Genomic DNA, 27,507 nt, shown 5'->3' on the forward strand with positions numbered 1-27,507 from the left:
AATGCATTGAGGCTCTGGAGTTGCTGAGATGGGAGTCCCTTGCTCATGAGTGTGGAGGGAGAAAAAGGGTCACAGCTGGCAAAATAATCCTTTATCAGGGCTCCAGGCTTTTCTGGAGGTCTGGCTGGCTTCTTTGGTTTTGTCCGAGTCCTCAGTCTCTTGGAGGTCAGTTTGGGAAAGCGCAGCCAAGGCAAGTTGAGTAGGATCAGAGCGAGTGGTCTTCTAGTCTGGCAAGGGCTCCAGCTTCCCTGCAAAAGCAGAGAGCAAGGAGCCGTGCTGAGCAGGGTGATGTGTCGTCATTAAATGAACAGAGCTTTCATGAGAGATTTAATGGGCAGATTTGCAAAATATTAATGTGAGTGGTGGCTGAAGTCACCTCTGTCCACAGACTAAGCCTGGGCCAAGGGGAAAGTTAAATGCTGTCTGTTTCAGCTGAGGAAATGTGTGATAATGCAGGACCACAGCAAAGTGTTTTAGAAAGACTGCACCATGACTCTATCTTACAGGTGAGCGGGTACTTGTGGGCCTCCTCACCCCCCTCTGGTGGGTGTCTCCTCCTTGGCTTGTCCTGGAGCATGTCCCCAGACTGTCCTGGAGCACGTCCCCTGGCATGGCCAGTGAGTGCCCATGTGATGTGGTGCCAAAAAAGCCGTTGCAAACTTGTAGCTGCTCCAAGGTGAAAGGTTTCCATTTCTCCTGCCCTTGGTGCTGGTGGTGCAATGTGGCCCAGCCTGGCTGAGCCTTTGTTGTACGTATCGGGGTGCATGGAAGATGACCCCTTCCTCCATTTTGAAATGCACTTATCTGAAGTTGGAAATGAAATCAAACCCTCCCAAAGTAGAGGTTTCTGAGAATAACTTCTGTGACTAATCCAACCCCATAGGCCTCACTGGAGGGGACTTTGCAGCTTTGTTTTTCCTTGTAAAGTATGCCCAGCATATGTCCTGACAATTAGTCAGAGTGCCCAAAAATACCCGTCAGCCCTGCAAGCTGATCTCCTTCGGCTCCTGGAGCTGAGACAGACACAGGGTTGTGCACTGTGGGGCTTTGGGAAAGGTTATTTTTAAAATGGCCACATAACAAGGGTGATTTGGTGCTTTCAGCCACCAGTGCTCTCTAGCAACTGAAGGTTGTAGCCAAACGCTAATCTTGCTCGAGGCGACTGTCCTGTGCCCGGGGTGATGGGCTCGTTGTCCTGCTAAACCCCTACACCAGGGCTGGTTCCTGTCAGCTCTAAATCAGCGCTCACGCCATGGCCCTGGGGCCTGTGCCAAGTTCAGGCCGTGCTTTGATGGTGTGCTGGATGCCAGGGAGTCTTCCCAACCGGCATGCCAATGCTTGGAAGGGCATGTCCTTCTCATTGAAGTGGTGGCCTGTCTTTACCCTTAGCCAGGCAGTGTGCTCTGCCCAGCCCTCTTCTGAGAAGCATTTGCTTTACCCGTCTCTGGGCACCTGAGATGAAGTTTTCTATCCTTAGTGTTTCCCATGTGCTGAGTTTCTGGAGGGTGTTTTGCCAGAATCACAGTCCACCCACCTTTCTTCTCCTCTGAAAATAAAGCTCTTTAAGGGGAAAGACCAAGGCTCCTTGGTATTGCAGAGCACCACTTGTGGTGGGTTTTGGCTTGGCCCACTGTGCTGTGGGGCAGAGGAAGGAGGTCTGCAGAACTGTCTGCCCAGCAGCTTCCTGCGAACATGATGTTTTACTAGAAAACATCACACCAAAAACATTCCCAGCCTTTGGAAGAAGAGCTCGGGCACAGCCTGCAGCCTTGAAAGTCCTTCTTGCTGCCAGGTCCTGTTGCATGAATGCAGGAGGATGGCAGGGCTGCTGGAAACCCGTGTCAGGGATGCTGGAGAGCGTGTGTGTTGTAGCTGATGTCTGAGCAGCTGCTAATTTCTGACTCGTGGTGGGTGGATTTCCAGGGAAGGCGAATGACCTAGCTTTCAAGCAGTGATACAAACTAATAGTGGAACTTCCTTCCGTGCTCTCCACAGTGAGCTGTTTAACTTCACTGGGGGAGAGCATCGCTCAGCCAGCTGCTGCATCTTTGAGAAGTAATTGAAAGCAATTAGGAATGCAGAGAACATAATGGAGGTTGTGAAATATTATTTCAGTGACGGCTTACTAACAACTTGGAGAAGCCCCGACATGAGCATTTATTGTGTGGGTATGGTAGGATTATATCCCTGTGAGTGTTCATCAGACCTCATCTTTCCTGGAAGAGACTGCCATGCTGCCTGGCTGGGATCAGTGCGGTATTTATTTGACAGGGACTGAAGTTACGTTTCTCAGCTCTCAAGCCAGGGCTGAGCCACGGGGGGGAAGCTGTGACTGGCTAACCTTTGCCCCATGTTTGACTCCGACTGTCATTCCTTCTCCATGTGACTGCATCTCAACTTGAACAAAGACAGACATTTGCAGTTGGCCAAGATAGCCCTAAGGAGCTCCACTGTCCTAAGTGTGAAGTTTTGGGGTAATAACCTGGGGAACAACTGAGTTGTGGTGCAGCTTGCTTGGCCCCAAGGAGGGCTCTTCTGAGGACCACATAGTCCTGGTGGAAGTGCTGTTGGTAATGGAGAGGCATCACACCCCTGCCACCACTGAGGGCACAGCGCTACGTAGCTGGAGCTCTGCAGCCAAAGCTCTGTGCATTGCAAAGAGCAGAAACCCTAGAGCTCTTCAAGGGAGCTTTGAATGCAGGGGCCTGGCCAGTATGGGTGAGAGCGTGGCACTGCTGGCGTCCCAAAATGCTAACCTGGAGACCTTCCCCACTGCTCCTGTGTCACTGGACACACAGGCAGCTTCTCCCCTGCCTGCTGGCTCCTCTCCCCTGGGAAGCGCTGCACCCTTGCTTGCTTTTGTGGTAAATGAACTTGCAAGAACCAGCTGATCTCGGCTCCTCCCAGTGCAGATGGCCTCTGAGGAGGACTTCCCATTTGGCTGCAATGCATAGAGGCCGCTTTGCTCAAACTGGGCACTGCTGGGTGGATCTGTGCACAATGCAGCCATAAGGCTGCTGAGAAGGAAGGGCTGAATGCTGTGTTTGAGGCTTTTTAGCCCAGTTGTGGGCTTGATGCACTTAGAAGGCATCTGAATTTGGACCAGTCTTGGCAGTACCTGTGGATCTTTCTCCCAGGAGAAGCAAAGGAAGGCTTTGTGTCTCCTTACGGTTGGTCAATGCCCCAACACGTTCAGACCTGTCGTTTCTACCTTGCAGCTCACACGAGGGGGTTGCGGGCGGCCTGCCATCCCCCCCACCCTGCTGACTGCACCTCACAGCTCCCTTCCGCAGGCTGGGTCGGGGCAGAAGGATGTGGGAGACACAGCTGGGAAGAGAAATTCGGCCCAGGTTTAACCTAGTGAGTTTAAGACTAATACATTTTTCTGTCTAAGAGATGTAAAAAAAATCTTCAGCCTTTTGGGAATGTCCCTTTTAAAGCTTGTAGTGAAGGTCTAAATGTAACTGTAGGGACCACAACAGGCATCCGCTCAGCATCCTTGCTGCTGGAAGATATAGTCTTGGCATCTTATCTGCAATATAGCAAAGAGCCACAGGCAGGAGGGAGCAGCGATAGGAGGAAATGGGCTTTCTTGGTGCACTTGGTTCAAAGCCAACCCTGTGCAGCACCTTATACTGCTGCAGCCTCCTCTCACCGCAGTCCTCTCTGGAGCCTGTATGTCCTGGGGCTGCTGCTGTGGGTCTGTGTGGTGCCTGCACCCCACCATGCTGCAGCTCCTGTTCTCCAACCCTGACACAGCCCGGAGGGGCGACGGGAGCTGGACAAAGCCTTGGGTCTACAAAGCAGCTCTTGATTTATGCACAGATGCTGCCCCCAGGCCTTGGTGTCGCTTGGCTTTCAGCAGCAGCCAGAGGTCTGCCATGTCAGCAACAGGTGACGGGAAGAAGTGCCAGTCGGGAGCATGTGTGGAGGGGAGCTGCAGAGCAGATGGCAGCAGGGGAATAAATTTGGAGCTGCCATGGGAATAGTACTGGAAACAGTCCAGCCTGCGGATGGAGGCAGATGGGAAAAACCCACTTTAGGTCTCTTCCCAGTTTTGCTATTTTTCAGATGCCTGCATTTCCAGCTCCGTTATCTCTGGGCCATTCTTTCCTGTCTGTTAATACACCCTCATCCTTATTTTTTTTTTCTCTCTCCTTATCCTTCCTTCTCTTCCCCCTTTTGTTTCTACTCACATTGTATCTGAGTTCATGGAGGGTTACCCAGTCTGTGCCTGCCTACTTATAAGTTTATTCCCAGTTCCTCTATCCCCACCTCCATAGCGGATCCTAAAAGCTTCCCCTGGCACTGAAAGGCTCAGTGCACGGATCTGACCCAGCTGTGGGCTGGAGTTCAGCATGGAAAGAAGGAAAACACCCTGTGTGCCTTTGCCATGTGCTGCCCATTTCCTTCTCCAAGGTCCACTCTGAGCCGGTAGCCTGAGGGCACGGGGCTTGCCTTATGGCTGGTATGTTCATACCCTCTGTCACTGCAGGGATGTCCTTGCTGGATTTGCTCTGGATGTGGGTACATCTCGTGTGAGCCAGGGTGTCTCTGTCTTGTGGTCACTTGAGTGTCTGCAGGATGCTTCAGGGGTGCATCCTTGAGTGCTGAATGGGGAAAATTCCCCACCAGCGCTGGGAGCAGGAAACACATGGGATACTGAGTAATTGGAGAGCTGGATCAGCCCCAGGCGTCAGTCCCGGATCCCAAACCTGCCCAGCATTCCTGTGGTGGGGCTGCCGCCTCCTCTGTCCCACTGATGGACCAGCCACAAGTGCAAAGGTGGGCTCGCTCTTGTGTCCTCTCTCCTCTTAAGCCCAACTGCTTTATTCATTGGCTTCCTGCAAACTGTCTTTATCTATATAGATAGATAGATATAGCTCATATGTATATATATAATTTTTTTTTAAAATTATTTTGTTTAGTTTCTGCTCCAGAAGAGCCAAGGGAAGTTTAGCTGGGGTCTGCAATAGGTTGGGCAGAAGGAGCACTCTCTGCTGCGGGAGGACACACATTGCATGCAACCTAAGATAAATTGATAACTTAAAAACCTCTGAAACTGCTGTGCTGTTATTGAGAAGGAAGTGTTTGTGCAAATGGCGTGTGGGAGCAAACCTGGATGCGGAGAGCAAACCCCTATGCTGCCTGGCGCAGCCCTGGCTGATGGGACTGTGCTGGTCCTGTGCTATTGCTGGAGCGGGAGAGCGAGCATGGAGCAAGTCCAGCGCCTGCCGGCACGGCAGGAAGAGTAGGAAGAATACGGGGCTCTTGTTTTATGGGAGCTTGGTGAATGGCTAGTGTGCTTTCCTCTGCAGCTTCACTGTGCATTGCGAAGCGGTGTGTATGGAAACAGAAGGTACAGCGTTACCCGAAGAGGTGGACATGTGCTCCCCTCCTGCTCGTATTTACTGCTGCTTGCTTCTTTCTTTGATGATGGTGACTAAGAGTTCATCAATGCCCGGGTTATACCGGCTCTATTTAGGACCTTCTGTCCGTTGAGTGACAGCAGGATGTGTGAGCAAGCTGAGACACCCAGACCTTTCCTGGCAGGTTTGTTAAGGCAAGAAAATACTCTGGAAACCACAATGTGAATCATTTGTCTATCCAAGTGGATGACACTATGTCCCAGCCATGCCGCTTTGCAGTCAGACCTGTGGGGGGGGATCAGTGTGTCCAGACCAGCTCTCTGGAGTCCTGAAAACCTGCAGGACAGGTTTAACGTTAAAAACGTGAAAACCCAAGCCTGCATGCCCTGCTGTGCACCCACCGACGTGTCTGTAGTGTTCTCTCCTCTGGGACCCATGAGTGCAGGGTGCTGGCTAGCAGAGAAGGGCTCAGACAGGGCTGGTACCCCTCCTGTCTGGGCACTCTCTCCTTCCTAGGTGTTTCTGCTCCCTGCCATGTTTCACAGGGCAACAACGTCCCTCCTTGGCACTTGTGCCATACCTTGCACCACCGGTGTGTTCAATCACCTGGGTTTGGGCGGACTTGGGGGGGAGATGGGAATTGTCCAAGGTCATATGGCTAAAGCCAGCCAAGAAACCAAGAGCAGCCCTGTCCTCTCAGCAAGGATTGTTCCCCAGCCTGTCCCTGCTACACTGGCCCAGGAAGCCACAAATGCAAATAAAATGGCGTTTTTATTACAGACTGCTCTGGGGAATCACCAGAGACTTTGCAGAGTGGGCTGTGCCATGAAATGCTGCTCCGGGGAGCTTCATGGTGAAGTTTCACAGGCATCAGCAGGGCTGGGTCTCCCTCCTGTTTTTTGGCCAAGCTTTCCTTCTCACACCTCCTCCAGCCCGTGCCTGTTGTCATGCTGCAAACAAACATCCATTTGCACACGTGAAATATTTTGATGGCCAAGTGTCTGTCCCTGCTCTCCGCATGCCTCCACAGTGCTGTCAAACTGCTGCTGAATTGCAGCCGCCTCTGGGGTGGGACGTGGCAGCTGCTGACACTGCACAGCAGCGTTATTCCGCCTTTTGGGATGGGCAGCAAGGGTTACTGCTTCTAATTGAAATACGAGGGTATTCCGGGGGAAGTAGGAAATGACTGCCGAGGGGGAGGGTGCCAGCTCTTTGTGTAGGGAACTAGAAAGGAACAAGAATAGTTAATGGTGCAAACTCTACGTTCATTGCCAAAAATGAACTCATGTCTGTAAATATTACACTGCATGCAGCAAGATTAGCACAGGAAAATACCAGTTGTAAGGGTTCCTGTTACCATCTGAATTATGCAAACAATTTGCTTGAGTTTATAGATGAGCTGGGGCAGAATGACGCCGGGTTTTTCCTAGCCAAAGTGTTTCAGTGTGCTAGTATTTTAACATGTTTCCCAGCCCCAATCTGCTACACAAGTGGATCTATGCTGTCATGAGATGCTTGAGATGATGTTGAGATGTTGATGTGTGCTACCTGGGAGCCCTAAGATGGGTGTGAAGGCCCAGGGAGTCACTGAGCCCAGTGCTGGGGCTGGAGGCTGTGCGTGCCCTGCCATGTGTGGGTGGTCGAGGAGGTCTTGTGACCTCCACAAGTGAGAAGCAGAGATGTTCCTGGCTGTAGCAGGGCCTCTTGGGCTGAAGATGCTCAGGACTCTCTATCATGAGGGGAGCCATAGGATGAGGGGGAACAGTTTTAAATTGAGAGAGGGGAGATTTAGATGGGATATCAGGAAGAAATTTTTCACTCTGAGGGTGGTGAGCCCCTGGCCCAGGTTGCCCAGAGAAGCTGTGGCCGCCCCATCCCTGGAGGTGTTCAAGGCCAGGCTGGACGGGGCTTGCAGCAACCTGGTCTGGTGGGAGGTGTCCCTGCCCTGGGTAGGAGGCTTGGAATGAGATAATCTTCAAGGTCCTTTCCAACTCTAGCCATTCTATGATTCTATGCTGTTCAGAGGCCAGACACCACTGCGATGGGCTCTGTGGAAGGAATGATAAACATTGGCTCTTCCCAGTGTCTGTCAGGAGGTTAAATGACTTTCCCACGGCCATGCAGTGAGTCAGTGTCGAGGCAGGATTAGCAGCTGGGCCTCCCTGGCTGCTGGCCCTGAACGTGCGCTGCTGCCGACTGTATAAACCAGAGCGAGCACGGCCGTGGAGCTGCTGCAGCCTGTGCATTCCCATGGGAGTGAGCCCTGAACCAGAGCTCCCTCTGCTCCCTGGTGTGACTTGGGTGGAAATAGGTCAGTTGGAGCTGTGGAGGTGGGGTCTCCCAGGGAGCTTCGTGGATGCCTGCGTGAAGAGGACAGAGACATGAGCCAGTGCTCCCTACAAGCCATGTCCTGGGGAACGGACCGCACCATACTGTTAGATACTAGAGGAGGCCCGTGTTCATGAAACCAGATTATCTAAGTGCTGCTGTTCGGGGACTTGCTCACTTTGAACGCTTAATGCCTTGAGTTTCTTTAGCATAAAAGCTGGAGGAGGACCAGGTACAGCAGTTTTACTGGCAGTTAAACTTCAGTGTGACGCTCATGTTGAAGGCAAGTCTAACCCCCTCCACAAAGGTATCTTCTGTTACTTCAGTGGGCTCTCAGCTGTGTCCCCAGGGCTATAACCCATTGCATTTATGGGCCCAACAGCCAGGGAACAGCTCCTTGCTGGTTCCTGGGACTGCAGCCCCTCCAGCCCCCATGGGGCCATGATCCACCTCTTCCCTTCAGCAACAGCAGTGCAGAATTAACGTTGGGTCTGTAATTTAGCTCAGGACTGATATGAGACACAATCTAGCTCTAAAGCCAAGGCCAAATAGTACTAGCATGGGGTCAAGTTCCTGAGGCACGCTCTGCCTTTGGGACTAATTTGGGTGCTGAGTAGCTGGGCAGGTATTTACATGTTGCCTACAGAGACCTAGAGGTCTCTGGATCCTATTCTTCTCCCTCAGATCACCTAAAATGGTAAGAATTTTCAAGGGGGATTAAGGTTGTGATCTCTGGGGAGGGGAGTGGACATCTGGTAGGAGTCCCGTCCATATTAATAGCCTCCGTTTAAATGTATGTTATCAAACGGGGCAGCTCCTAATCGGCCAAGAGACTGTGAACTCTGTTATCTAAGGGGCTGCTGGTGACTCTGGGCTGCTAAGCATGGCTTTCCACAGGCACACAGGTAAAGTGGACGTGCTGCTGGGTGTCGTGGGAAAAGCCCTGCGTGTGCAATGCCTGGTAAATCGGGAGGAAGGTTTTGCTAACAGGCTCCTGCACCAGCAAAACAACTCCTTCGAATGCAGTCTTAAGCCTCAGCAATCTGCAGCTGTAACTAACGATAGCAAATGGGTTTATAACCAGTGTGTGGGACTGGTGCTGGGAGCGCGGCGGCGGTGGCCTCATCTATTTTTGTAAAATGGATTGGCTGGTAAGTGCTTTTGTATGTGCTGCTGTGGGAGGGCTGGGGCTCAGCCGTTATTTGAGGAAGCCTAGGTGAAAACAGGGGATGATGATGCTCCTCCTCGCAGTGAGCTTGCCGCAGCAGCTATTGCAGTGAGCTGGGGAAACCCATTGCTGGGGAACCCCCCCCCCCTCTTTATCCAGTAAGCTGTAGCCCTATATGTAGTACCAAATTGCAGAGGGGAGCGTGTCGAAGCCCGGCCTGTAAATCCAGATGGTTTTCTCTGCTCTGGTGGGAAGTTGGTGTTTACTCCCTCTTCTCTGTGTTTGCCTCATAGATCAAACAGTCTGACCCTCACCAGTGATAGGAAAATGTTAGCGTTTCCTTCCCATTAGCACCGCCAGCAGTTTTGAGAGCATGTTTTGCATGTCCCCCAAGGCACGCAGATGTGTTGTGTCCTCCCATCCGTGACTAAGCTACTCTAGCCCTCCAATGACAGCCAATTGCCAGCGCTTTGGGATTTTTAAAAGCTTATCCGATTCCTAGAAGCTAACCATGTTTGTGTGTGAGTCCAGCATGTATTTACATGCAGCCCTACATACATGCCATTACATACAATGGCAATGCCACCGCATCTCTTGATGCGACCTAACCCAAGGGGTGGACATACCTGGGGAGAGGATGTGAAGCTTGGGGCACAGCTCCTGTGGGCATCAAACCGAGCTGCGGCACACCGGGAGCCAGGGAACAGTGGCGCTCATGAGTCTCTGTTGGGAACATAGAGCCTCTTCCAGACTGGGTTGGACAGTCACAGCCTGCCCTTCAACTTCATGCTCAGCCTCCCAGGACAGGGCACGACTACGAGCCTTCTTGCATGGCATGTAACTCCTTAGGATTTGCTCGTGTGATGCAGATATACACGATGCAAGGTACCTTTCTGCGTAAAATCGGACCTCTGTGGTATCATTTTTAAATGCCTTAAAGGTGTTTAAAAAGAGCAATCCACTCACTTAAAATGTAAGACGACATTTACATTTTCAACTTCACCCTGCGAGACCGACTGATGCTGTGGCGTCCTTTCATTATAGTCCCAGCTGTATCTTTCTTTTCTTCCTCAGGGAGGCGTGCTCCGGGGCAAGGACCCACGGATTTGATGTTGTGCTCTAATATAAAATGCTGAAGTGTCTTCTGAGCAGATGCTGCAGTTGGAGCGCTGCCACCAATGAGTTATAGTGAAGCATCCAGGGGAGCCCTTCTCTCCAGGGTGGCGGCAGTGGGGCGCAGGGGGGTGAATTCCCTGCCACAGGAGACAGCCTCATGTTTGGCTCCTGGGGGCACCTGGGCACGAGAAGAGCATCCAGCTACTGAGGTGGGGGCAGATCCGTGCATAGCTGGGAACGTAAATGAGGAGTCTCAAAGGTCAAAGCTTAAGGCAGCCACAGAGTAAGTGAGCTGCTGAGCAGGGCTATTTTTTTTTTTTTTTTTTTTTTTTTCCCCGCTTTAGCTGATTTGGTTTGTTTTGAAAAGTTTGAACTTCACTGCCTAAATCCTGCCCAAGTGCCCAGCCTTACTCTAGGCAGTGGTGCTGCACTAAGGGAGCCTTGTTAGCCTTAGCTGAGCTCTGTATTAAGTGCAAAAGCCAGCCCTGGGGGAGGTGTTTGCAGGGCTGGAGCAGTGTGTTGGTTTTTTTTAATAGCACGTCCCTACTTCCCTGGGGAACTGTGGAGATTTAATAATGATTGGGATGTGCTCAGACACGGTGGCAATAGGACCGTAGGGAATGTTTTTGGCAACCGCCTGAGGAACTTGGAGCCGTTCTTGTTCTAAATAAAGCAGCTTCCATTTTATCAACAGACTAATTTTTGAATTATAGAGTGAGAGACTTGCACGTGCCCCAGCCTGGCAATGGAAGAGCACCGCTCTCCACTCGTCCCTGCCAGCTCTCCCAGCAAAAATGACCCGCAAGTGATTTCTTTCTTTCCTTGTCATCCAGGGCAGCGTGCCAGTGACCTTGAGGCGCAGTCCTGAGCGTCACTTTGCATTTCAGATTAACAGGACTCTTCTTTTAAGAGTATTCCCTGGTATTTATAGCAAGCCATGCATAGAGAAAAGCTGAGAATAGTAACTCAGGTGACAGAGCAGGGGATGCCAGGTTCTGAGCTGGAATAGGCAGATCCAGCCAACGCCTGGTGGGGTGGGAGCCGTGTGCGCTCAGTCTGCTGAGAAAAATAAAATGGATGAAGAGTCAAAAGGCAATTGCTGTTTTCCTTCCATATCACCATAGAGCATGCAGCTGCATGTAGGGCAGAGGGTTAACACCTTCATCTTGTTTCCTAAGTGGCAGAATTGTCTGTAAGGTTTAAGTAGTTTCCCTGGTTGTTTTCCGAGACCACACTTCAAGTTCTTCCTTGGTGGTTTATCACATTTAAACATATTCCCCAGAGACATTAAGACATATCCTGTGTTAAGTGCTTTGCTTATCAGCTATGCTTCAGCTCCCTTTGCAGAGTGATTCGGTTTCATTTGTTGTGCAAAACACTGTGATGCCGAGTGGTGGTCGCCTGAACTGGGAGGAACCAACCCAGGGGCCACTGGAGACAGGAACCTACAGGAGAGGCATGGCTTTTGTGGGGTGGCACAAAAAGGTGGTCTGTACCCTCCTTTCCATGCTAAAGCTTGCCATGCTGCAGGATGCAGACGTAGCCCTGCTTGTGAGCACTAGCTGGGACAGCCGTGTGACTGCTCCACAGCATGGTGGCAGCATGGCTGGAGGTACTGGTGGAGCCCCGACACTTGAGATCTTTCTCTGAAAGATGGAAGGCATGGTTGTCCAAGGGCTGAGGGGCTGTTTTTGAAAAGCAGGAGATGCTCTCTGGGGACAAGTGGTTAACTGGCACCTCTGTGGTCAGGTAAATGTTAGGGTTGAATTCCAGTGGGTCTTCACGCCAAATACCCTGATACTCGAGAAGGCCACTGGTCTGGCCAGCCGCCCTCATGCTGTAGGCAAATCCATCAGGGAGCTACATTTAGACAGTGCCCTGCCAAGGTTGGTGGGAGAGGGACACCTTGCTTAGAGGGGGGGTTAGTTTCTGGAAGTATTGCTGGCTTTTTCTTGAGCTCTTATTTTTATTGAGGGTCCTCTAGGCTATTTAGGGATGGGCATGTACTGCACTTCACCCTCTCCCCAGCAGCCTGTGCTCTCTTCTCGCCTGTTTCTCTCCAGCAGAACATCCTCTGTGCATGGACATCAGCCTGGGCCAGAGAATAGTTCCAGACTGTCCATACTTTTCCTCTCCAGCCCTTCTGTGGCTCCAGAGTCGAGCTGAAATGGGGTTTGGATCGGTACATGTCCGCAGGGTATGTGATTCTCCTGGGGTTAAACAGGAGACGCTTGACGGGGCTGCCAGCTCAGGGCCAGTGTAGTCTGGTGCAAAGGTGCAAAGAAACTGCGTTCAAATAACTTCCAAGCTAAAACACCTGTGCGTACTGCTGTCATTTTAAGCACACCACTGTGAAATGAAGCACCTACGGGTTTAGTACTTTGCCTGATGAGAGCTTACCCTCAGCACCGAGTTTGGCGTTGCTGTAGCACAGTTTGTAGCGCTGGTGTGAATCCCCACTGAGTGCTCAACAGCTGCTGCACAGCTTGTGTGGGGAAGGTATGCAGCGTGCACTAAAATAAAGGCCCCAAGGAAGAGAGAGGAGTCATCATGGTTTTTCCGTATACCCAAGTGTGTCCTTAGTTTCACGGCTTGCCTATTTTCCAGACAGCAAAGACAGGCCAGGCTTAATATAGCTGGAAGGTCTGGAAAGTTAAGCTGTGGGGATGTGGTGCAGCTGAAGGGTGAACAGGTTATCAAGGAGTTAAACATCTCCAAACCCACAACCTGCTGCCAACCAGGCTCTAGAAGATATATGTATTTTTTTACAGAGCACAACAAATACCCATTTTGTCTACTTTTGAGGAGAGGAGACCGGACTGCTTAGGGGAGCAGCAGTAAGAGGCTAAATGTTTCTTCCCCAGAGCAGCTCTGAAGTCTCCATGGACACTTACTCCACTCTGGGAAAGTGCTCCGGTGGTCCCAGCACTGCTGGTACCGGCACGGGGCCCTGCTCTGCCACAGGCTGGCAGCTTTTGGGGCTCTCGTGCCACAGCCCCTGGATAGGCTGCTCCTGTGGGAGGGCTGTAGGAGACGGTCCGGCTGATGTGGGCTCTCAGCACAGCACGGGTGAGCAGAGACCATGAGCAGCCAGCACGTTTGCTGGGACGATGTGGTCGGTGTATCTTCACTGCAGGTGAGGGGATAGAGGTGCCTTTCCCAGGTCGAGATCAGGGATGATACTGATGAGGGCAGAAAGCTCCTGGAGCAGTTGGAAGCAAATTCATGCTCTAACCTAGGTACGAGAGGGGCTTTTTGGTCCATGAGATGGCACAAGGTAGGCAGAAGCTGGCACGTCTGCATGTACAGCCCAGCTCCTGGGGCTGCCGGGCCCACTGCTAATTGTCTGGGGAGTTCCAAAGCTGCTGTGATAAATGTCTGTCTCATGTTAGCATTACATGGGAACACAGGATTATGTTACTCCCTGAGCCATGTGTTCACAATTACGTGTTCTGGTTGAAAGCAAACCTAAACCTGAGATCTGGAATGTTTCGATACCATTTGCCCTGGGCTCTGTGCATTCATTTCTTCTAAATTAAACTCGCTTGGTAGAGCTCTGCAGAGCTGGCCATGGCTCACATAGTTTCCACGTTCCCCAGCTGTTTATTTGTTTCATTTACTTGAACCGGTACAAACACAACCCTTGGCGTAGTTGTCAGCAGGACATGGCCGTCTCCTGACCTTGGCAAGGCGGCGTTTCCAGACCTTGGTCCCCATGGAGTGCAATTCCTGCCAGCTCGGCCTCCGGCCTGCTTCTGTGAGTTTTAGGGGAAGGGTGTGAACCTGGTGCCTCCCCTCTGCTGCAGCCCCCCTGAGCGATGCTCCTCTCCAGGAATATCTGTCTTGCTTTCTGGAAGAGAAATGCTCCAACTTGCTCTGGCCCGAAGTTATCGAAAAGGTGGCAAAGAGGAGGCAGTGAGATGACTCTCGGATTTTAAAATCTGCAAAGTAACAGTGTGAGTCCCGCCTCCTGTGTCCTGTGTTCCAGTCCCTCCTTGTCTTGCAGGTGGTACTGGAGTAAATCAGCTCCTTCATCACCAGTGCCCACGACATCTTCTGCTGCCACCCATCCAGCAGTTTCCTGACCCCAGAGATGACGCAGAAGAGCTCTGAAATAACAGCAAAGCGTTCATTTGCAGGCAGGCACCTCCTCGGGCTTTGGGGCTGTATTGGGGCTGCTCATGGTGTGCTGCCAACAGTATGTCGCTCCCAAAGAGAAATTGGGCTGGCAAAGGAGATGGTGAAGGCAGCAGCCACCCTTCACTGCTTTCTGCGGTGCCTGGGCTTGATGGGCAGGGCTGTGCTCTGGTCAGGACCTGTTGGGTTTGATGTGTCCTTGGCTGGTGAGGTAAATGTGCAGTGCTGCGCCTCAAAAGGTATCAGCAGCCATCCCTCTGGCCCGGGGACTCCCATGTCAGCGGGGGGATTTCTTGTGCTGACAGGCTGGGCCACGCAGTTGACAGTATTTACTGGTGTGGGCAGGTGTCCAAGAAAAAGCTGTGTAAACAGGTCCTCGTGCCATAACAACACGGCAGTCATAGAATTGTAGAATGGTTTAGGTTGGAAGGGAGCATAAAGCCCATCCAGTGCCACCCCCTGCCCTGGGCAGGGACACCTCCCACCAGACCAGGTTGCTCCAAGCCCTGTCCAGCCTGGCCTTGAACCCCTCCAGGGATGGGGCAGCCACAGCTTCTCTGGGCAACCTGGGCCAGGGACTCACCACCCTCACAGCAAAGAATTTCTTCCTGTGCAGCATCATCCCACAGCCACGGGCGATCCCCACGGGGTCCCACTGACCCAGCCAGGAATGACATGCCCTCTCTACACCCCAAAAAACCCAAGCCCTGTTTCAGTTTATGAAGGTTCTGGGCTGGGAGCAGCATGGCTGGAATGGGTGGCCGTTATGCTGCTGAGCTCCATCTCCTTCAGGCAGCAAAGCAGACCCTAAACTCCAGGACTCAGGAGGGTGGTCTGAGGTGAGGCTATGTGATGGAGGTGCTAATGGCCCCCTCCACCTCTCAGCAGGAAGCAGCAGCAATTCTTATTGCCTGGCCACATTCTTCTCCCTTTCCTTCTTTGCTCTGGTGCTATAGCTCTACCAGGAAAAGAATAATTAAATTTCCTCTGTTGCCAGATGTTTCTCCCATCTGGTGGCTGATGGTGCAGAAAGCTCGAGGCTGCGTCCTGGGTTGTTGGCCGTGCAGAGGAGATGGGGCTTCGTGGTGGTGCTGGGGGCTGCGGGGGTGCGAGTGGCAGGGGCAGCGATGGAGCTGGGTGTCTGGGACTGTGTGGGCTCGTGTAACCCTGCCCGAGCTCTTGCAGCCCCCGTGCAGGAGCGTTGCTGGCTTCCGCTGAGGGGGGGCGTTGGGGAAATGGAGGGAGCCTTTAGCAGAGGGGGTCTGGGAGGCCGAGGCCGGGCGTGAGGCTGGGGGCGGGCGTCTGGGGAGAAAGCATGAGTGTGCACCTCCAGCCAAAGTGGAAAATCCGCTGGTCAAGAGCCCCCACGCCCGCTGATGTGCTGCCTCCCGCATAACTGGCCGTGGTGGAGTATCACACCTTGGCAGAGCCCTGCTGGAATGAACTGAAGAAGTTTCTTTACATGTAGGGAGATCTTTTTGTGGGTTGGGTTTTTTTTTGGTTTTTTTTTTTTTCCCCTCATGACTTTATATGTGAAAACCCGGTGGAAAGAGGCAGCTGGAAGCTGCACAACTATCCAGCACAAAAGGCCTTGGAGGGCTGGAGCTGGCTGTGGGCTTAGGCTGGAAACTGCTCTGTTCCCTTCATGGTTGGCGGTGATTTCTGTGCACAAATTATGCCGAGCCTCCGCCAGGACCTCGCCGGGGCCTGCAGTGGGGCTGTCCTTAAGCAACTAAGTGGTTCTCACTGAATGATTAGGTATCGTCATCCTTGCTTGATGTGAAATATGTAAATAAACCAGCCTAGTATCCTTCCTCTCAAGAAGGCGATGGGGACAGGCTGCTGCGGGACTCTGCTCTCCTGGCCTGCAGTTGTGTTCCCAGAGCGAGCAAAGCTCGCCATGCCGCACTCACAGCGGGCTGCACCCCAGAGAGCTGCGGTTTTGTGCTAGGCAGAAATCTAGCATTTGTATCTTGGATGGCTATTAAGGGAACTGAAAATATTTGTGTTACTAATGCATTGCTTATGCTAACTGTTAGGGGCAAGCGTGGCGCTTCCAGCAGCGGGGCGGCCCTTCCAGCACAGCCAGGAGCTGGCCTGCATCGCATTATGCTGTAGCCCGTGTTTTTCTGAGACTTCGTGGCATTTCTCTGCATCCTAATGGCAATTTGTGACCCTGGAGGGGACATCCAAGCTGCCTCCTTTAGCAGGTGTACGAGTTTTGTGACTGCTGCAACCAAACCAGGCTGTTTCCTGCACCCAGCTTCCCTGAGCGTGATGGTTCGTTAGCTGAACCTAGACCTTAAAGGCAAGGCTGGAGGCACCTGGGAAGTGCCAGTGCAGTTGGTAGAGGTGTTGTGTTTTATAATACACTGAGCCACTGGATAGAAAAATTACTATAGAATCAGAGAATGGTTTGGGTTGGAAGGGAGCTTAAAGCCCATCCAGTGCCACCCCCTGCCCTGGGCAGGGACACCTCCCACCACACCAGGTTGCTCCAAGCCCCGTCCAGCCTGGCCTTGAACCCCTCCAGGGATGGGGCAGCCACAGCTTCTCTGGGCAACCTGGGCCAGGGGCTCACCGCCCTCACAGCAAAGAATTTCTTCCTCAGATCTCATCTCAATCTCCCCTCTTACTGTTTAAAACCATTCCCCCTTGTCCTATGGCTCCCTTCCCTGATCCAGAGTCCCTCCCCATCCTTCCTGTAGGCCCCCTTTAGGGACTGGAAGGGGCTGGAAGGTCTCCCCAGAGCCTTCTCTTTCCAGGCTGAACCCCCCCAGCTCGCTCAGCCTGCCTTCAAATTGCCCTAACAGCGCTTGCACAGAAGCTGCTTTCTCTACCAACAGACCCTTGAGGAGTGTGACACCACCACATGCTCGTTGCTAAGCCATCTTCCTGGTATTTCTTACTTGCCTAGACCCAAGAAGCTGGAGCAGTTATCCGGGCTGTAACTTTGTCCTCTTTCCTCTCGCAGGGCCTGGCAGTTACACCGTGGGCACCATGTCGGAGCGCTTTGACTGCCACTACTGCCGTGACGCGCTCCAAGGAAAGAAGTACGTGCAGAAAGAGGGCCGCCACTGCTGCGTCAAGTGCTTCGAGAAGTTCTGTGCCAACACCTGCACTGAGTGCAAGAAACCCATTGGAGCCGACTCCAAGGTGAGCGCCGAGCAGTTAAATGGGTGATGAGAAGATGACAGGCAGACGCTGATAACCCTCCCACTTGTTTTCCTGGTTCCGCTCTGTTTATGAGCGCCTGTGTGAAAATGAGTTCTCCCGAGTCCTCTGGCTGATGGGCCACATGGACACCAGCGCCATGGGCTCAGAGGCACTGCAGCAGGGATGCTCACGACGGGCTGCTTTTGCACAGGAGCTAATGTTGGCATCTAGATTCAGCCGCAGGAACTGCTGCAACCGCTGAATTGTCCTGCAGAGAGTACTGCAGGTAATCCAGCCTGCACAGGGCCCCAAGAAAACTCATCTTCTGGGCAAAGCGCTCGGGAACCTAGGGGCTGATCTGTCAGTTTGTCAAATGTTTATTGCTTTGTGTTTATGGCAATAATAACGTACACCTGAACCTGAGGGAACTTGACAACCGAAGCAGCCCACACTTGCACAACTTCAAATCTCAAAGCTGTCGGTTTCAAGCATCTGCTGCTACCCTGAAAGGCCACAGTGAATGTGTGTTTGGTTAAATGTCAGTGAGTTTGGTTAGGTGTCCTTCCCGTAACTGCTTGCAGATGAGCCGCACCTCCAACCCCTGAACGCAGCCGTGCTTAGGGGCTAACGACTCCATCCTTCCCTGCCAAGGCTGCTGAGCCAGCAGCTTGGTTTTAGAGCGGCTCAGCGAGAGAGAGAAGGGCTAATTGCTCGCTCCATTTCTGTTCATTCCAGGAGCTGCATTTCAAGAACCGTTACTGGCATGACAACTGCTTCCGCTGCTTCAAGTGCTACACGTCCTTGGTCAACGAGCCCTTCATGCTAAGGGAGAACAACAAGGTTTGGTGTAGCAACTGCACTGCCACCGAGGATGCTCCCAGGTGTAAGGGCTGCTTCAAGCCTATTATCGCAGGTACTGGTGCCAGTGAGAGAGGTGCAACTAGGGCGAAGCCACGGTGGTTTATCAAGGCTGAAGTTAGGGGTATGGGCATCATAGCAGAAGGCTGGAGCACCACAAAAAGGTGCAAGTTTTGACTGTTGCTTTCACCCGTCCATTTTATTCAAGCGTTGAAAGGCTGCTCTGCAGGTAACCCTCATGGGGGAAGTTCATCCCAGTAGTTAGTCTTGACGCATTTCTACCAAAAGCTTTCCTCTGTAAATCAAGGTCCTCTTCTCAGAGAGGCTCAGGCACCTCTCTGACAAATATTTTAAGAAAATCTAGAATGCCCTGTCTAAAACCAGATACAGAAATTAACAGCTCATCCCTTGACCATGTTACAATTGAAGTGCTGGGCATAGGTCTTGCCTGCAGGTGTGCTACATCGCACAGGGTGGGGAGTTTTGTCACAAGCCTGAAATCCCACCTAACAAGTTATTTCTGTCTGTTGTAGGAGACCAAAATGTTGAGTACAAGAAGATGGTCTGGCATAAGGACTGCTTCACCTGCAGCCAGTGCAAGCAAGTGATTGGATCTGGGAGCTTCTTCCCCAAGGGTGACGAATTCTACTGTGTCTCCTGCCACGAGCATAAGTTTGCCAAGACCTGTGCTAAATGCAAGAATGTAAGTCCTTGCACTTCGCAAAGGCAGCTGCCGGAACTAGCCCTTACTCCTTTTGGAAGCTAGGAGAGTCAACCAGTGGACAGATGACACTGGAGCTGTACCAGTGCTTATGTTCTTTCCTTGGGATAACTGGTGCAAGCCGCTGGTGGTGTAATAATGTGAGAGTGCTAATGGTTCTTGCACGTTATAGCATCTGAGGGGCTTGTAGGGTTATCTGATGGCAACCCTGCTGAAACCAAGCGGGCACTGGCCTCGTGCTCGCTTTGGGGGTGGTTTAAGCTCTGTAGTAGGTATTGTGTATTCAAGCAGTAAAACCATATTTTATAAAATAGCTGCTTTACAACTTTTGCAACTGATTACTGTAGAATTGTGGAGCCACTGCATGTAAAATGAACTATTATGAAAGCTCCAGGCATGCAGGATTTCAGGCTAGAGGAACTCAAGTGCACTGCACTATTTAATTTTAATGACGACTTTCAAGATACCTTTTCCATGACAGAGCCCTTGTACCCTACACCCCATACCTGCATTGCCTCTCTTCCTCCCTCCCGATTCTGAAACGCATCTCTGCTCTTCGCTCCTAGCCCATCACTTCTGGAGGCCTCACTTACCAGGAACAGCCTTGGCATTCCGAGTGTTTCATTTGCTCCAACTGCAAGAAGCAACTGGGTGGGAAGCGCTTCACAGCTGTAGAGGATCAGTTTTACTGCGTTGAGTGCTACAAGGAGTGCGTTGCCAAGAAGTGTGCTGGCTGCAAGAATCCTATTACAGGTATGTTGGATTAAATGCAGCTTGAGGGCGGGGGGAGCTGAAGGTCAGAGCAGGGATCCCCAAAGACATGCGGCTCAGAGGGCACTAACACAGAAACAGGTCTAGAATCCCAAAAACATTCCCAGCAATTTCCATGGGATTTAACAATAAGCCACGTGCTCTTGCTGGATGGAGCCTGAGTTAGTAACTGAGTTCTTCACCCTTTGCATGCCTCAAATCTACCTCCTTCAAAACTTGCCCAACTAGAACTGTGTTCCCACCTAATCTTAGTCTGGGAACCTTAAATCTAAAAAGAGCAGTGTTTTATTGCCCCAAAGTGACATTATTTGCTTCACTTCTGATGTATTTTACACGTCACAGTTACTGGCTCAGAAAGTTCAGCCCTGCAATGTAGGCACCATCCTGCTGGTCCCATGAGACTTGCATTCCGTTTTGCATTTTAGAGCATGGACTGAGCCCGTAACAACCAGGCAGGGCGTTTAGGCCAACCTGGCCTTGGTTCCACCTTGATTTTTTTTTTTCCTTCAGCTTGACCGTTTCCTAGAGAAAGGACCCAAGGGAAAAAGCTTATTGCAGAGACAAGCCATGCAAGCTTTATGCTAAGCTGCCCGTTTCTCTAAGAGCAGTAACACCCAGTGGCAAACAACATGGTTCAGTTGCCATTTTGGCTAGTATTTTAGGCATACAAGTAAGGCCTGCAAGCCTACAGAAGCACAGGAGGCGGGATGGGCAAACCCAGCCAAGGGAAAAGCTACTATCGCCGTCCTATAATTGTTTTCTCTCCTAGCAGGATTTGGAAGAGGAACCAGTGTGGTTAACTACGAAGATGAATCCTGGCACGATTATTGTTTCAAATGCACAAAGTGTGCCCGTGGTCTGGCCAACAAGCGCTTTGTTTGCCATAATGGAAAAATTTACTGTGCTGAGTGTCCCAAACGACTGTAAGGAGCAGACAGCAACTGCTGTAAAATGGATTTTAGAGCCCTGCTTTCCAAAACAATCCTGGTAAAGAAGCAGGTTTTTTGCATGTTAAGAATTTTAACTTTTTTCCATTTTAGTATAAAAACTAAAGTAGCCTCAGCATACTGGGTTTGACTTTTGAAGCTCCTGCAGTACAAAAGCATGTAGCCTTGCAAAAATTTAACTTTGCTTCCAAGTAACCCTTAGTGTAAAGGCTTGAAATGCCATTAGATTTAGCATTAGAGATCCACATACTACATAACCTGTGTGTGGCTTAAACTAAAACAAAGCTAGTTTTAATTTGTCTGGTATACATTTAAGCTCGGCACTTACATGAAATAGGTTTGACAAGGCATGCACACCTCAGAAATAAAGATGAAAGATTGCACCTGGGATCAGAAAGATCCATTATTACGCTTTTACAAGTACAGGTACATCACATACATCACACCAGTAACAGCAGCACAGTAATAAATACCTTCGCTTACCCTACCCCACCAAATTTTGCAGCAAGTGTACGGAATGGCTTCATCTTACATATAACAATGTTTTGGCAGTACAATTTAGCTTTAGTTATGTTTCCATAACCTTGTTTTAATCTTGACTTCCGCATGGTTTGCCCAAAAGTTTTGCTCATCAGCTTTTTTTACATCATGGTTTAAATGAGGTTGTCTATATACAATTATTAATCCATTAACAAGAAGTAAATCTTTCAACTATACCAAAATGCACATGCATTTAGAAGTGCCTTAAAAATAGCTCAGACAACGATAGCTCTCCTATCACGACAGTGTATGGTTTATGATTTAATAAAAATGAAACTAGTGCCTGCTTGGAGTCCTGCGGTCTGGAAAATTGTGTTTTCATTTTGCCATCTTACACGATTGACACCTCTTAGGGCTGAGCTACTGCAATCGATCTGATACACTGATACTGGCAAAGCGGAGTCACCTGTTCTGCTACAGCGCCCTTAGATATCTGAGGACCAAAGCAACAATTTCCGTAAAATAATTTTTTAAATATATTACTGACACCAGACCATCTGCCAAGAACAGCCTGTGTGAAAAAGCCCTTTAGAGAATGCGTGTACAGCCACTGGCCATACACCGCTCTACCACTACCCTTCCCCAACCTGAATGCTGGTTTCAGGGTGGTCGATACCATACATTTATCGACTGGATGCTGCTCCAGTCATTCCCGAGCACCCACCAGAAACAAAGAACCCTTGCAAGACAAACAAAAGGCACCATCTTGCTGTGTCCTTGACGGTCACTGCTCTGCTGTGGCCACGGAACACTGCCAGACTCACCCTTAGAACGTAAAGCTGCCGGGGCTACAAGGAAAAGGCAAAGGCTTGCAGCAAAAAGCATGTTAAAGAATCCAAGTTACAAACACGTCATCAGCATGTACAAACACAGCCCGATGTGAAGGCATTAGTACAAATACTTCCCAACCGCACAAATGCAACTGCCAAAGAGGCTACCAGTTTTGGGAGTGCACGGTGTGGCGTAGCTAACGCGGTACCAGAGTGCAGGTCAGCGTGGCAAGGGGCTGGAGACTCCTACTAAGGCAATGGTTAGCATTACAGAACTAAAGCATTGTTCAACTGCAAAGTTTATTTAACAGTGTGCACATATTTACACAGAGCTGTAACAGATCATTCAACAAATAGTATCAGCACAGAAAAAAAATATCGGCATCTTTTCCGTTAGAATGATTGTCTCTGCCAGAATGAACCAGCTATCATACAAAAATACATTTTTCCTTTTACCTAAGGCACTGCTCTAAAGTCTAAAACAGTTCTACCGTATTCTGAATAGCAAACCGTGAGAGGAAGAAGGCTGAGGGTTTCCTATTGTAACCATGATGTTGAGGACAGAGCAGGTTTAGTTCCAGCAAAACCAGTTGCATTTAACCACTGAAAAGTCAGCTGCCCTTCGGATGATCCGTTTGAATGGAAGTGTCAGCCAACGGTTTACAGGAGGATTGGGGACAGCTACTCTTTACGGTGCTCACTTATCCGGTATATCTGTTACAGGAGACTTAAGAACAAGACTGCATTATTACTTTTAGTAGCAATTTGCAGAAGATGCTTAGTTAATCTCTTCATGCTGTAAAAAGCAGGCAAGTTTAGGTTAAATAGATTACTTAACGCAGGCTTTAGGGGAAGGGAAATATATATATATATGCAGCTTGCAGCCACTGTTATAAAGCTACAACAGGAACACTTAGAATAATTAACATGAACAAAACATTGACTTCAGTGGTCTAATACTGTTATGTACACAATAAAATAATACTTCCATGAGTGTAGATAAATAAGTAATTCAGAAGGAAAACATTTTTAAAAGCATGACATGTTAAACCGCACTATGACAGACGTATCTAGGTACTCAACATTTCAGTAATATCTTAGTGCATATGCTATAAAACGTTTTGATGTTTGCCAGTAGATTAAAACATATTAGCGATGGTACAGTACTGCATTTTGAAACTGCCAATATTTTCAGGGTAGAAAATAAGGAATTTTTCTTCTCCATTTGAAATTGAAGATATTTAATTGTGCCTTTTTAAATAGCACATGAACCAACAAGTAACAGCGCTGTTCTAGAACATTCCAAAGGGAGTTCAGCTTTAACACACCCCAAATGAGTCTTATTTCATCAAGTGCCATTTCTAGGAATACGCAAAACCTGGCCAGTAGCTAACTGGGGAGCCTCCAGTGGCACGCTGCTGTACATGATATTCATAGGAAAAGAAAAGAAAAGACTCAAACAGGTTACTGTAAAGTCTGTAAAAGGGAAATGATATTTGAACAAGGAAATCTCATCTAACAGTCAGCTAAACGAACGGAAAAGGAATATCAGCACAATAGTTTCCCTGAAATGTTTCAAGGTGCAAATCTAGAAGTTTGTCATCCCTCCCCCGGTGTTGTTCTGGTTTTTTTGCAAAGTTGAAGATGGGTAAAGGTAAACAAGCAGCTTTTCAAAACAAGGCCTTCGGTACTTGATAAAACTGGATTACTGAAGTGCAATCAGATTATTTCCAGGTCTCTAGTGTTCACAGTTCTGTCCAAAGAGCAAAGAGAAGAAAACATTTAACCATCATAACCGTGTGTATTCCACATACGCCTATCATCACTGTCAGAGTCTACATCCAGCGAGCGAGCACAGAACCACTTGGTTACTTACGGTCCAAAATTGGCACAGTAGCCTTTTTTTTTTTTATACCTATGAATATTAGTTTTTCAAACTTATGCAGATAATTCTTAAACCATGTTATGTCTAAGCATTTTCAAGTTCAGAATTAAAAGGCAACACTTTCTTCACTAAAAAGTTAATGCTTTTGATCAGAACAAAATGCGATCAGCAGCATCACGTCCCATTTCCCACAGCCCACGTAGTCGTGGCCTCACGGAACGTCTCAATAAGGCTCCCTCCATGGGACTAAAATTCACAAGACGCCAAGTGACAGAGGAGACTCAGGAAACAGTTCAGTCTAGAAAAGTGCTACACTTTAATCAAAAAAAGTGCTACACATCACTTAAAGAAAATGTGGATAGCAAGTCCTGTTTTTTCCACCACCATTCGTTTCAACTGTTCACGCAGTCATTTATCTCACGGAAGGAGATCTCCTGCTGTGAGTACGTCCATTTGGGGTTCAGCTCCAACACCAGAGAAGTTTACTTTTACGTAAACTAGCTTACTGAAGCCTCTCTGACACACAACGCTGTACTGCATCAGCGTCTGGCTTCTCAAGTACGTGTGGCTTCAGACGCAGCCCTGCTTCTTTCAGAATAGTCAGAATATTGCGTGTGCAGCCTTATTACTCCTCCCAAAATGTAACATAACCATCTGTGGAATTTAAGGTTGGTGTTACCCCTCTCAGTGAAGTGAAAGGCTGTTCTATAGTAAGTGGAGCGGACAGCTAATACGTTGCCAGAGCCTGAAGAGACCTTGTAAGACCATGCAGGCCGTCATCAAAAAGTTACAGAACATGCCTAGGAGCGGAAAGGTCTTGTCTGTAGAGTTACATCAGACACCTTTTAAACCGTTAGTATCTTCAAAAGTAACAAGTGCCATTTAAGACACGTTAGAAGAAACCTAAAAATACAACAGATGGGCTTGAGTGCTGGTAGGAGATACAGGAGCTTCCCAGGGGCCCAGCTGTGTCTTTGGAAGAGCCTTAATGTCGAGCCATAGCTAATGTCAAGAGCAAGTCCCTCAAGAGGCCTCAGCTGGTGACTCCATTTGACAGAATGCAAGTTACAACCACTAAAGAGCTTTCCCTCCGGTCTACACATAGGAAAAAGTGCCTTGAAAAAAAGAAGCTGAACTTAAGGCAAGGAGAGTAAAATGCAAGGAAGTTAATTAGCTAGCCAGAGGAAGAGACAGATAGGGAAATCAGCTTGGATTACCTGATGAAGCATCTATAGGTTTGGTCAATGAATTCACTGCACCATCTTCCTCAAAAGCCAATTTGGGACTAGAAGGTATTGTAGCAGCATCATTCAAGTTTTGATTACAGTTACCAGCAGAGATGCTGTCCGAGGTCAGTTTGGTTGACTTGGAATGTACTCCAACGTCAATAAACTCCTCAAAAGTCCACGAACCAGATTTTCCATTAAGATTCTGCGTAAGTCCAATTGTACGATCAGCTTCGTTAACACCCAACTTCACCGAGTCACCGATAACCATTTCTTTTGCAGGATGGCTAGAACAAAAAGAATGGATACTTGTATTAGAATTTCTGGATGTTTAACCTTTAGATTCATTACAGGAGAGCCAATTAGCAGTCTGCATACTTTGCAAAGCACTGAATATCCTGAAGGGCATTCCCAGACAAGCTCCTCCAGCTGCCATGTGCGATCTCCTCTCCAAGAGACAATGGGGAAGAACAACTCACCAACATACACTCACTTTTTACTATCCTTTTTAATAGCTCTCAGGTAAGAAAATTTGATATAAGAAAGCAACAAGTTTAAAGCCCTGCACCATTAAAACCCTATTTTAGTAGTATGTATTTTGCCTTTTTTCTCCAGTTAAGACTTTTAAAACACAAATCTGAACCTCACAAGACTGGCAATACTCAAAACAGATTCAAAATCTAAACCCAAATCCACGTGATCGATTTTCATTCATTCTTAAGAAAAATCATGAAAAACTCTTTATATTCCATCACTGGAGGAATAAAATGAATTTATCATCATTTGGAAAAAAAAAAAAAAAAAAAAAAGAGTTCACAATGTCATTTCTAAATCATTATCATTTAGACGAGCAAAAGGAACAAGCATCAGAGGACAGATTTTCCAGCAGTAGGTGGAAATGCTTTATGCTCAAAAAGATAAAATTTGAAATACTAAAAAAAATTCCCATTAGGGGAGGTTTTTGTGTTGTATCTGGTGTCTCAGCGCAACTGAAACTGTTCTGGAGCTTTCTGTAGGTTATTCTCCCTTTTCAGTGTTGTTGCCCTCCCTCTTGTTTAATGTTTTGTTAACGAAAAGAACTGCTACACGTTTCAAGGGGAAAGATTTCAAGCCAATGCTGTTTCTTTAGGAGTAACACTGCCACGTTCCTGGCCACATGCCTCACTTCTTAGCAAAGCCAGTACCGTTAACCTGGTGCCATCTAAACAAACAATTATCCTGAACTAACTGCCTCCGCGTGAAGCAGTAAACGGACAGCATGCGCACACCACACGCCTGGAGCGAGCCAGAGAAACGCCACAAAGCTCGCGGGTGCAAGATGGGATGCAACGCTACATACAGCACTGGATTTAATTCAAAGAGAGAGGGACTTCTCATGTGACAGGTAACTGCTCTGACAGTAAAACAGCCACCTACACAGACTCACCTGGAATCTTTTAATTCAGTAACGAGCAGAGACCCGTCATCACTTTTCAAATCGCCTCCATTCATAAATACTTCACTGGCCTTCAACTCTGCCACATCGTGTTCCTCAGAGTTCGCGGAGATCAAGTCACGCGCAGTCTCTAAACAACCCTCTGCCTCCCCCTTGACTTCCTGCGGTAACTCAACGCCATTTAGCTTTCCTGGGGCAGGGCGGGGAAGAAAGGAAAAAAAAGAAAGGAGGGGCGAAAAAAAAAGAGCTTCAGTAACAGATTCATTTTATTCGTTCTAAATGAATAAAATACAGCTGCCTAGCTGACCTTTCCTGGCCAAAACTCGAAGCACTTGGCTTCAATAGATTGATTTCTTTATAGACAAGCTGCCTATAACAACATGAAATTAGTTTTCCATCTTCAAAAATACACTTGTAAAATGAAAGCATGCTGCCTGCATTTTACTCTCAAATAACTTTTGCACTTAATCCTTTTGACTGTGTCCTGCAGGATGGAGCAGGCAGCGATACACTCTCCGTTCAGGCAGAGACCCTCCCTGGCATTCCTGGGACTTGCGTCTCAGACCATGGCAACGTAATTAAGTGACTGACATCTTAAACAATGCCCAAACGTCACTGAGACACTGATGCCACTTAGACCTGAGTCATCAAGTTTCCTTACCTGGTTGATCAGTCTTCTCAAGACCCAGCTCTTCCTCCTCTTCAATATCCTCTCCCTCCATAGCCTCAGAGGCAGACTTCCCTTCATCCTGCAACTGAATTGCCAGAATGTTATTCAGAGCAGCTCACTACCATAAAGCGTTCCACAAATGTTCAATCCCAGCTCCCACGCAGGACTATTCCGTGCCCCGCCGTAAGGCCACACCAGCCCAGTGGCTAAGAGACAATCAGGTCACCCAGGAACGCGTGGGACCCACTTCCATCTCCTGCCCATGGACTATTCCCAAGTTTCTTCCCCTCATTTCTCCAAGGTGTGTGCCAAATATTTGTTGATTTTCAGCTACGTGAGGACTTGAGTCTTTGAATGTTCAGAGGACAACAACTACTCCTCAACATAGTTTACCGCAAGCCTTAGGTCAC

The 27,507-nt window shown here is 49.1% G+C and overlaps 2 protein-coding genes across 5 annotated transcripts in view; one reads left to right on the top strand and one right to left on the bottom strand.

Annotated features, from left to right (window-relative positions):
- The window catches only part of FHL1 (four and a half LIM domains 1), a 33,802-nt gene extending 12,399 nt beyond the window's left edge, over positions 1-21,403 (top strand). Inside the window, exons 1-6 of one of the 4 annotated variants that reach the window (XM_074601544.1) lie at positions 8,412-8,602; positions 17,093-17,274; positions 18,010-18,187; positions 18,666-18,835; positions 19,420-19,606; positions 20,394-21,403. In XM_074601544.1, the coding sequence (XP_074457645.1) occupies positions 8,581-8,602; positions 17,093-17,274; positions 18,010-18,187; positions 18,666-18,835; positions 19,420-19,606; positions 20,394-20,551 (897 nt within the window). In that variant the 5' untranslated portion in view covers positions 8,412-8,580 and the 3' untranslated portion in view covers positions 20,552-21,403. Of the gene's footprint in view, positions 1-8,411; positions 8,603-17,092; positions 17,275-18,009; positions 18,188-18,665; positions 18,836-19,419; positions 19,607-20,393 lie in introns of those variants that run through there. The other 3 variants (XM_074601545.1, XM_074601548.1, XM_074601547.1) reach the window with 3 other exon arrangements.
- Positions 21,404-24,058: 2,655 nt separating this feature from the next.
- The window catches only part of MAP7D3 (MAP7 domain containing 3), a 45,164-nt gene continuing 41,715 nt past the window's right edge, over positions 24,059-27,507 (bottom strand). Inside the window, exons 18-20 of the mRNA XM_074601543.1 lie at positions 27,089-27,182; positions 26,419-26,617; positions 24,059-25,279 (exon numbers count right to left, since the gene is read on the bottom strand). Coding sequence (XP_074457644.1) covers positions 24,970-25,279; positions 26,419-26,617; positions 27,089-27,182 — 603 coding nt within the window. The 3' untranslated portion in view covers positions 24,059-24,969. The remainder of the gene's footprint in view (positions 25,280-26,418; positions 26,618-27,088; positions 27,183-27,507) is intronic.

This window comes from Larus michahellis, chromosome 9 (assembly GCF_964199755.1).
Source record: "Larus michahellis chromosome 9, bLarMic1.1, whole genome shotgun sequence".
In the NCBI taxonomy this organism is placed as follows: Eukaryota; Metazoa; Chordata; class Aves; order Charadriiformes; family Laridae; genus Larus; species Larus michahellis.